This window comes from Eptesicus fuscus, chromosome 22, assembly GCF_027574615.1.
Source record: "Eptesicus fuscus isolate TK198812 chromosome 22, DD_ASM_mEF_20220401, whole genome shotgun sequence".
NCBI lineage: Eukaryota > Metazoa > Chordata > Mammalia > Chiroptera > Vespertilionidae > Eptesicus > Eptesicus fuscus.
In genome coordinates, this window is record NC_072494.1 from 21469593 (window position 1) to 21480638 (window position 11046).

Here is an 11046-nt window from a genome sequence, read left to right on the forward strand (position 1 = left end):
ATTCACTCACTCACTCACTCACTCACTCACTCACTCAACTCAGCCCTTAATGCCCACCTACTAGGGGACACAGGCCCATGTATAACAGCCAGAACTTGTGGATTATGGAAACATGTTTCCACTTGTCTGTGCATCCTTGTGGCAGTGATTGGGGCTTACACACTGTGAGTTCTGATTGCTCCTTGAATATTTGTCAAATGAAAAAAATAAGTGAATGAATGATTAAGTTGGATGAATCCTAGCCCAGCAGGTGACTAGCTGTGTTACCTTGAATAAGTCATTTAAGCTCACTGGTCTTGGCTTCCTCATTTATAATATAAGGGTCCTACAATCTCAAGGCTATACAATTTGTTTTGCCTCAGGTTCACACTGGGAGGAGAAGGTAGATCACTAAAATATGCTGTTTAAAGTAATTGTTTTTAAGATTGATGTAATCTAAAGGGATTTAACTTTATTTTCTGCAGTCTGTTGACATGCCCTCACAGGAGACACAGGGGCACCAAAGTGGAGTCAGGGGACTCAAGGGTTAAAATCCTGATTGGGCTATTCAACAGTGTGGAACCTTGGGGTCCTCCTTTGGAGAGTGATAGTAGTGAGATTCATCTCACAGAGTTGCTGTGAAGGTGAAAAAGAATGATATTAGAGGATGAACTTGGAAAACTGTTGTTTCTACCCTTGTCATGGTCTTGTGTCCCATTCATTTACTGTGTCTATTATTGCCTCTTGGTCTTTGCAAGTATATCCTTTTCTCTCAATTCCATCTCCATTCCATCCCACTCCTACTCATCCTTCAAGACCAATGTCTGCATCTGGCTCACCTCCTTCATGAAGCCTTCTTTGACTACTTTAAGTTACAAATATTTCTCCTGTCTCTCACACCACTGCATTTCAAGTCATTATCATACCAGCTCTCACTTGCCCCTTCTTTTTCTCAGAGTACCTTTTCCTCCCTTCTCTTCATGTCCACTTTCTACTTAGCTTTAAGAACCAACTCGGTTGGTGTCTTCTCTGCTACTTCTTCCCTTGTTTTCTCTTTGTTTAGAACTATACCTTCCTCAGTAGCCATGACACACTGCTTCTGCTAGACTTGAATGTGTATCAGTCAGTTGTATATGTACCTACCCCTCTCCCACTACAGGTATAGATGAGGACTTGGAGGAGGGAAGTTGATTGTAATCTCTTGGACAATATAGTATATATAATGCATATATCTTTGTGCTCACCCCTCCTCCCCTTAAAGCCTGAAACCTATCACTCATAAATTCTCTAATTTACTGAATACCTGGTATGTGCCAGGCACTGTGTTTAACAGCTGCTGACAATATGAGCTTACTTTGTGGAACCTTTCGTGTGTGGAGGACCCAGACATTATGAAATATTCGCAGCAAAGGATGGAATAGGGTGGCCTGCCTGCCTGTTGCTGAGCAGAGGTGCCCAGAGCTCCGAGAGGGGATGAGAGGTATCAGAGCAGACTTCGTGGAAGAACTTTGGGAAAGGCACACTATGAATATTTGATGAACTGCATGGAATTGAAATGGTGGCTGCTCAATAAATACTAGTTCATTGGTTGATTGATTGTGGGAAAAGCCTTCAAAGATCCTGAGAAGAAAGGGCCTCAGGTCCCCATCGTTCTTATTACATAATTATTTCAGTGCATTTAAAGCTCCTCATTTTTTATCTTATACTTTAAACATCAGGAAAAAACTGATAGGCCAACTTTATGATATTTTAAAATGACTCTGATGTTTTGGAATATTACATGGCTATAAGACTTTATGTATATTTAATATACTTAGTAAAATATGCAGTAAGCCCATGGCTGATTTTCTCTAAGGACTTCTCAGTGCCGAGGTGGGACTTAAATGTTTAATACTAATAATAATACTCATAATTCATATTTCTCTAGTGCTTTTCATCTTAGGGATCCGTCAAGCCTGGCAGCACCACAGTGATTGGCTGCATCTGGGCTCACCAGAAGGCTGACGGCATCCACATCTGGTCTCCTGTCTCCCTCCAGGGAGGGGAGGGTCCAGCTTAAAGGTGCAGCTTCCTCTGCCTACGTTGAATTTTCTCTTCCCCGACACAAATTCTTTCTGGCTCCCTCTGAAGGACTGCCCCTATGTAGAACTGTTGCTTCCAGCCATGCCCCACAGATAGTCACTATCTTAGGACGAGGAAGAAAAGTGGGGTTATGCTCTGGGGGTGGGGAACACATGCCATTCCTTTGGCTGGTCAGGACAGGACACAGAGCCTGAGATGGGTGACTGGAGAGAGAAGGGCAAAGGGAGAGTCTCCCCTTGTTATGTAAACCCACGCTCTGCCCTTCCTGCTCTAGGTCACGGAGACCAGGACCGGCCCTCTGGGCTGCAGCAACTACGACAATCTGGACTCGGTCAGCTCAGTCCTGGTGCAAAGTCCGGAGAACAGAGTGCAGTTACTCGGTAAGCTGCACAGAGATGGTGTTCACACTCCTCACAGCTGGTAAAACACGTGGATCCCCAGGGAGCAGGGAAAAGTCCTGCGACCCCACCCATTTACTCAACCCCTTTTAAGACAAGAATGACCGAGAGTTCTGGGACTGGTGGTTAACAACTTTCCAACTTTCCATCATTCATTTAAGAAAACTTCTGACATGATTTGCCCCACACCTAAGACCAATGCCACTTGACACCCCAAATCCAAAAACACTGTCACTGTCCTACAGCAACAATGCATCCATCTTTATATGCCTTGACCTAGTTCAGTGATCTCCTTTGTTGCCCAAAGAACCCTCTGCTTTGTCTTGAGAACACATTGGAAACAGCTGGCCTTTGCAGAATGGTTATGGGGCCACCATCTCTAGCTCAATTAAGAACTATACAAACTGTTGGACCACTGGTTACCCTGAAAGTAGTGCCCTGCTTTCTATTATTAGTCGGCAATCTTCCATGGGAGATCAAAGCTAGGAGGACAGTGTGAGAGGAATGGGATCCTGGACTGAAGATAGAGCAGCAAGCAGGAAAACTGGAAAGCCAGAGGAAAGGAAAACTCCACTAGGTCAGGAGGCTGGAGATGGGGCGGCCCCACTCCTGCTGTCTGTCCCCCAGGCATGCAAACTGAGTCAGACAGAGCTGTTTGGTAGTAGGAAAAGTTCATTTTTCTTAAGGCCTAACTGAATTGGACTCTGCTTAAGATATTATTGTCTCTGTATTATAAAATCAATAGCCCTCACCCAGGATCTATGATTACAAATTCCAGGCAACCTAAGTCGGATGCAACCCATAAATGCTTTAGGAATCAAGGAATAGATAATAAAGAGGAGTAAAAGACTCCTTTATTTAGAGGCACCTAAGGCAGTTAGCATCCCTCTTCTCCTACGTCCCTGGGTGGGCTGGGTTGGTGTCTGGAAATTAGCAATGAGGGAAGTTCAGAATGTCTGGTGGTTCATTTGGAATAGTTTATGCCATTTAATTTTATAGCCCATCACTCATGCAGACATTGCTCCGGGCACTTATTTTATAGCAGTTATGGTGAGGCAGAGGGAGGTGATAGGGGAGGTGAAAGGAATGGACTTGCAGAGGGGTGGGTGTTGAGAGCATGCCTATGGACAGGGAGTGTGGGGAGGGCGGTTCTAAGGCCCCTGCAGGCACAACATCAAGAAAGGAAAATTCAGGAGCAGTTCAGAATGGGAGGGAGGCCTCAGACAAGAACACCAAACATCCACTGCGGCTGCAATTCTAACATATTTTGATTTGCTGAGACTGGGATACATACTTTGGGCTCTCTGATTTCCTGCCAAGGACAAGGTCAAGGGTGTGAAAATAAACAGCTGGCAGACATTTGAGAAAAGGGGGTGCATTATATACAGAAGTCCCCATGTCCCTCACGCTCCTGACACAGGATCTCATAGTGTCCCTAGCAGGGGAGTCTCCTGCAGGTCTGATCTTGAACAAGCTCAGGCTGTGTCCCAAGGCATGTCTGTCCCTCATTCATCCCTTAATATGCTTTCAACAGCCACTCTGTGTGGCTTGAAACCAACTAGGGGTATCTTCTTCTACTTACTGGTAGACAAATACCCACCACTGATGGGTGGGGAAACTGAAGCGTTACAGCCTAGATCAGAAGATGCTAATTAGAAGAGCGAGCGCTGAGAGCCATTTGCATGTATCCAGGCCTGACTGATCTTGGGTATTTACCACCATCCTATTTTCAAATCTCCTCAAAAGTGAAATTACATTGCGATGGGGCAGCCAGTCCTGGTGGGACAAGGGCAGGGTCTGACACCAAGCAGACCTTATTAGTACTGTGAGCTGGGCCGGTCACCGTAGTCACTGGGCTTGGATTTCCTCACTTCTAAGAGGCTTAGTTTGACCACAACTGTTATTTGCAATTGTATATGGAAAGTACTTGGGGTAGTGCCTGGCCACTATATACCCACAATACCTGTTCCTGCCTCCTAACCAGGGCAACCTCCTCCGTCACTGGTGCTGGGGTGGGAGGCCCAGGAGGATCAGCATTCAGTAACATCCTAGGATGCCTGCTGCTAATCTCAGTGAAGCTAGAAACAGGATGGTTATCAGAGACAAAGCAAAAAGCCCATCAAGGCTTGATTCCTCCCCCATGAGAGCTGTAAGCTCTTCTTTTATCTGAAACATCTTCCTGTTTCCATCCTAGAAATGCTGATGGGTAGCCAATAAGCCCGTTCATATGATGTGCACGCTCTCAATTTGGCTGATATAAGGGGTTCGACTAAGCCTTGGGCTTTGATGATCCTCATTTGCATTTTCAGATCCTCCCCCATCTGTCACTGGGGCAGCGGCAACCCTCTCTCCCAACCAGCTCAGCAGGATCAGGCCCTGGGGTGACCGTTATTGGGCCCAGGATGCACAAGGCAGCAGAACCCCAGCTGGGGCTCCTGCAGCCTGGGGTGAGGGGAACTGAGCCCCACTGGTTCCGCCTGGCGATTTCCTGGCATGTCCTTTCCCTAGGCCTGCAGGTGCTGCTGCCTGAGTACCTGCGTGAGCGCTTCGTGGCTGCAGCGCTGAGCTACATTACATGCAGCTCTGAGGGCGAGCTCATCTGCAAGGAGAATGACTGCTGGTGCCAATGCAGTCCTACCTTCCCCGAGTGCAACTGTCCTGATGCTGACATCCAGGCCATGGAGGACAGCCTGCTGCAGATCCAGGACTCCTGGGCCAATCATAACCGGCAGTTTGAGGAGTCAGGTGAGCAATCACCAGTCCCAGGCGTCCTTCCTGTCAATGGGAGGTGGCTGTAGGTGCGGGGCAAGATCATGGGAACTCTACGCAGATCCTGGCTCAGCCACTTCAAGCAGGTTCTATCAGCACTCTGAGTCTCAAATCATTTCTTTCTGTTCTACATGCAAATGGACATACTACGTACCAAAGAGATGTGTTTGAAGGACTTAGTAAGCTAATGAAATTAAGGGAGGCATAGGCTCTGTCTGTTTTGTATGCTATAGGTTCCACGGTGCCTAGAACAGTGCCTGCACGTAAGGTGCACAATAAATGTTTGCTGAATGAGTCAAGTGAATAGAAAAGTTCTAGGAGAGCCAGATATGCTATGTATAACTAATATCAATGTAACCTGGAGACCTAGATTCTGTAAGACTTGGTTTTGCATCCTTGTTCTGTGTTATAGTCTGTGTCCCCCAAAATTCATATGTTGAAAATCTAATGCACTCAGTGATGGTATTAGGAGGTGGGACTTTGAGGAGTGATTAGGTCACAAATGGGATTAGTGCCCTTATAAAGGAGACCCAGAGAGATTTCTAACCCTTTCACCATGTGAGGACACGGTGAGAAGTCAGCCATCTGCAGCCCTGAAGAGGGCTTTAACTAGAACCTGGCCATACTGCAACTCCAATCTCAGACTTCCAGCATCTATGTGATAATGATAGAGAAAACATACAAGAGAGTGCCCACATCTTGATGGAGAAGTGGGGAAGTTTGGGGTCTTCAAGTATATTTGCTTTGTCTTACTTCCTTAAAAAAAAATCTGAAACCAATAAGGCAAAGGGCCAAATGCTAGCTAGTGGGCACATGGGAATTTATCCTGCTATTCTCCATACCCCTTTGTATACTTAAATGTTTTATTTAACAGAACAATGCACATGATAGTTATAAGTTTCACTACAGGAGTGATTCTCCAGTTCTCTGCGGGGGATGCAGAACCAGATGCTTGAGAAGTCAGAATGAGCTGAGGCCCCTGTCATTCTGAATTCTAGGCAAGGCATTTAGCAGCTAAGAAGTACATCCCATCCCAGTCCTCCAACCCCAGCTGTTATGGGATACTGGGGATATTTGTTCTGTAACTTTTAAGTGTGCAGGAAAAGACTTTGAGCTTTCACCGCCATGAATTGCTGCTGCTGAGTAAACGAGGACTCTCTGGATCTCCATCAGGAGACTGGTGGCTGCAGGTCCCATTAAAGCAGATGTGGGCAGATCTCTGAGCATGAATTCAGAAAGCATGTTGTGACCAGGAAGCCCAGAGAACATCTCAGACTGGCAGTAGGAGCTGAGAACCAGAAAGCACATTGCTTCTGGATTAGCTACAGGAAAGAATGGGTATCTGACCAAGACTGGAAGCTCGAAAAAAGGAAGTATATCCTAGAGTAAAAAAAAAGGATAGGGAGAGGGTGGCTGATCTCAGAGACTGAAAGGCTTTCAGTAAGATTTCTCAGCTGGTGCTCTATCCTCTCTGTGTCCCCATTGGCCAGTCAGTTCTGGGCCATGGACACCGGCCTCCAGCACTGCTACCAGCAGCTGGGAGCCAGCTTAAAATGCTGTTCACCCTTAAGAGTGCCACATTTTCCATAAGGGTGTTGTGGTGTCTTTGAAGATTGGCCTGAATGACTTACAAGGAAGTAGAAAGGGGAAAAGAGATGTGTCCCAAGGTCATTGGTCCCTTGGGGATGACAGAGATCTGTCTTGAAATTGAGAAGCATATTAAGGACAGGAAGGATGGGAAAGAATCCTGAAGCCACATTTTATGGTATATTAATTATTTCTCTATAAAGCTATTGAAAAATACATAAATAAAGTGCCTGGGAGAGTGGCTGCGAAGCCTCCTTCTGTATGCAGTGACTCTGAAGGGCCAGGGAGCACCTGCCTGCCCCTCCAGGGGTGTGTACGGCCCCCCTCAGCCTTGCCTGTGTCCTTGCCCACAGAGGAATTCCAAGCCCTGCTGAAAAGGCTGCCTGACGACAGGTTCCTGAACTCCACAGCCATCTCCCAGTTCTGGGCCATGGATGTCGGCCTCCAGCACCGCTACCAGCAGCTGGGAGCCAGCTTGAAAGTGTTGTTCAAGAAGATGCATCGGATCGTCAGCAGGCTCTTCAACCTCTGCAAACGCTGCCACCGGCAGCCTCGCTTCCGTCTGCCCAAGGAACGGTGAGCACCCCAGACCCCAGAGCCAGTGCTTGGCACCTCCCCAGCAGCTAAGGCCATAGTGGACCCTCTGCCCAACATGGGAGACCCAGGAATAGGGAGCTACACACATGGTCTTTTAGATGTTCCTGTTATCTTGACCTACTCATGTGTCATCCTCAACTATGAGATGTACCTAAAGTGAGTGAGTGAAAAAAAGAGAGGCTAATTGGACTTTTATATAAATGATAGTAGAATCAAATGCCATCCTAATAATACTCCTATTCTCACTTATTTCCATTTGGATAAGTCTTCCAAAGCTCATACACTAACTGCTTGGGATGAGAACTACACACATTGGATTATTTTGAACAGGTGACTGCTCTGAGTCACAAGAGAAAAGAGAGTTGGGGTCCCATGTCCTCGGGAACAGAGTGGGGCTGCATGTTAGGCACTCACTCATTCATCTGCTCATTGACTCATTTGTTCAACAAGTTTTTATTAAGTCCACATTGCATGTGCTTTGATTAAGCTATGGAGGATATTTGGGAAGACTGAAAAAATATACAGAAACATAAAAACTGAAAAATTGCAACTATGTGGCAGCCACTTAAAGCCACTTCGTTTCATGTTCATGGAGTGTAAATAAAAAACATGGTCTAGTAGAAGCAAAGGCCAGGGAGAAAAGCCACCATGGGGAAGGAGGAGTGGCCAGGCTGTACGGGAGGAGATGGAAAGGCGGGTGCATGTGAGCCGGGCATTCCAGAAGAGGGAGCTGCCCTGGCAACAACCCAGAGGTGCCACTCGACCTGAGGCACAGGTGAGAAGGAAGAGGAGGAGGAGTGCAGGCCAGCGATGGTTTTGAAGACCAATTCATTTCTTTGTCAACAAATAATTATCAAATATTTACCATGCACCAGGAACAATTCTAGCTCCTAAGAACATGCTGGCCAATAACACCGTGTCCCTACACTCATGGCGTCTGCAAGGAAGCCATCCGTGAACAACCCGGCACCAAAGAACACAATCATTTCTGATCCTGATCACTGCTGTGGGTTCACAGAAACAGGGTGACGAGACAGAGTGACCGGGCAGTTCTTCTGAAAGGAAAGTCATGGAAGACCTCTTTAGGGAGGCATTATCACAGAGCTGAAATTTAAAAGGAGCCATGTTAGAAAATTTCTATTCTTGGTGGAAGAGTGAGAGAAGCAGAGGGAACACAAAGGACAGCGACTAAGAAGGGGAGGAAGTTGGCAGGATGTTGGAAAGTGGAGAGCTGGCTGTGAGAAGATCGTCTTTAGCAGGCTGGAAACCAGATTTGACACAAAAGATGGGGCAGAGCTTCTGCAGGCTTTTGAGTGAGGGAGTGAGGCAGTACCTGGGAGGGATGAGCTTGGCGGCTTCCACTTCAAGGTTGATGTCAAATATTTCTGGGGCAGATCTGTCAGAGACTGAGTCCCAGGGCCTATTCAGTCTTTCCAAAGTGGCACAGTAGGGTTTCCATCTTTTAGAGAACGTGGGCCTTTAATTTCTTGATCGTCTTCTCTATCTGCTGGTCACTGTCCAGGTACCCTCAGGGAGGATGGCGGTGTGTGGCTTCCTATGACTCTTGCTTCATTTTTGTCTCCTCTCCCAAAGGTCCTTGTCTTACTGGTGGAACCGAATCCAGTCCTTCCTCTACTGTGGAGAAAGCACCTTCCCTGGCACCTTCCTGGAGCAGAGCCACAGCTGCAGCTGCCCCTATGACCAATCTTCCTGCCAGGGCCCCATCCCATGTGCCTTGGGTGAAGGGTCTGCCTGTGCCCACTGTGCCCGGGACAACAGTACACGCTGTGGGGGCTGCAACCCAGGCTACGTGCTGATCCAAGGGCTTTGCCGGCCAGAGGTGGCTGAGTCCCTTGAGAATTTTCTTGGACTGGAGACAGACCTGCAGGACCTGGAGCTGAAGTACCTGCTGCAGAAGTGGGACAGCCGCATTGAGGTGCACTCCATCTTCATCAGCAACGACATGCGCCTGGGCAGCTGGTTTGACCCCTCCTGGAGGAAGCGCATGCTGCTCACCCTGAAGAGCAACAAGTACAAGCCTGGGCTGGTGCATGTGATGCTGGCCCTGTCCCTGCAGATCTGCCTCACCAAGAACAGCACCCTGGAGCCCGTCATGGCCATCTACGTCAACCCCTTTGGAGGCAGTCACTCTGAGAGCTGGTTCATGCCCGTGAATGAGGCCCACTTCCCGGACTGGGAAAGGACTAACGTGGACGCGGCTGCCCAGTGCCAGAACTGGACAATCACCTTGGGGAACAGGTGGAAGACCTTCTTTGAGACAGTCCATGTTTACTTACGGAGCCGAATCAAGTCCCTGGATGACAGCTCCAATGAGACTATCTACTATGAGCCCCTGGAGATGACAGATCCCTCTAAGAACTTGGGCTACATGAAAATCAACACCTTGCAGGTCTTCGGTTACAGCCTGCCCTTTGACCCAGATGCTATCCGGGACTTAATCCTCCAGTTGGATTACCCATACACTCAAGGCTCCCAGGACTCTGCCCTCTTGCAGCTCATAGAGCTTAGGGATCGGGTTAACCAGCTTTCTCCACCTGGCAAAGTCCGGCTGGACCTTTTCTCCTGCTTGCTCCGGCACCGGCTCAAGCTGGCCAACAATGAGGTGGGCAGGATCCAGTCCTCCCTGAGGGCTTTCAATTCCAAGCTGCCAAATGCTGTGGAGTATGAGACAGGCAAACTCTGTAGCTAATGAGGAGGGGGGCCACTTCAGTGCTGGACAGGGAGGGAATCCATGCATCCAGGCACTCACCTTGGTGCCAACGAGGTGCTCCCTTGAGACTCTGCACCCAGCAGATGGGACCTCGGGGATTGGACTGACACAGACAGGAGAGAAAGAAACAGTTACTGCACATGCACACAACTCACCCTGCACGTGTGCGCGTGTACACGTGCGCACGCACGCACGCGCTCCCTCGGGGAGGCTACAACTCAGCAGCCTCCTGTCTGTAAAGTTGGTGCTTTCCAAAATGAATGCAGTTGAAAGAGAGGAGCCAAGGGAGAGATTAAGAAAAAGAACCAGCCAAACCATGAAACAAACAAATCCTTAAAAGTGATTCTTATCATTCAAGGAAGCAAGAGGGGACAAATAGGAGGGGTGGGAGCTCCAGCTCCCCCTCTGTGGAGTCACTTTTGTATTCTTTTTAACCAGGTTTCTTGAAACAACGGTGTTTCGTGATTCCCACAATGGCTCCTACTTTTTGTACTCTGCCTCCTCTGAGCCCTCCTGGACGCTGACTGCTCCCCAAGGCGGCTCCTTTAAGAAACAGGGGAAGTGACATCAACTGAGGACGCTCAGGGTGGGCAGGTGGCCTTGCTCCCACTTCACCTTACTCCCTCCCCCTGGTCCCCTGGCTTCCTAGGCTACCCCAGTTTTGGGGCTGGGCTTGTTCCATGCCCACCCCCCCACTGCCCCTGGTTCAGCCAGAGCTCCCTTCCTACAGCCCCCAATCTGTCCAAGAAAGCAGCTGTCCAGTTAGAGAGACAATGTCTAGGGAAATGTTCTTTTTTAAAAACAAAAACAAAAATATTTATTTTGTGATTGTTTTCCTTGTCAATCTGCTCCAGCCACATGAACATATGAGTAAAAAATTTAACTGATTTAATATATATTTTT

At 48.0% G+C, this 11046-nt stretch overlaps 1 protein-coding gene across 1 annotated transcript in view; it reads left to right on the forward strand.

Annotated features, from left to right (window-relative positions):
• BRINP2 (BMP/retinoic acid inducible neural specific 2) overlaps window positions 1-10179 on the forward strand; it is a 42507-nt gene extending 32328 nt beyond the window's left edge. The window contains exons 4-7 of the mRNA XM_028152061.2: window positions 2336-2441; window positions 4968-5204; window positions 7169-7391; window positions 9006-10179. Of these exons, the coding sequence (XP_028007862.2) occupies window positions 2336-2441; window positions 4968-5204; window positions 7169-7391; window positions 9006-10122 (1683 nt within the window). The 3' untranslated portion in view covers window positions 10123-10179. The remainder of the gene's footprint in view (window positions 1-2335; window positions 2442-4967; window positions 5205-7168; window positions 7392-9005) is intronic.
• The last annotated feature ends 867 nt before the right edge of the window (window positions 10180-11046 follow it).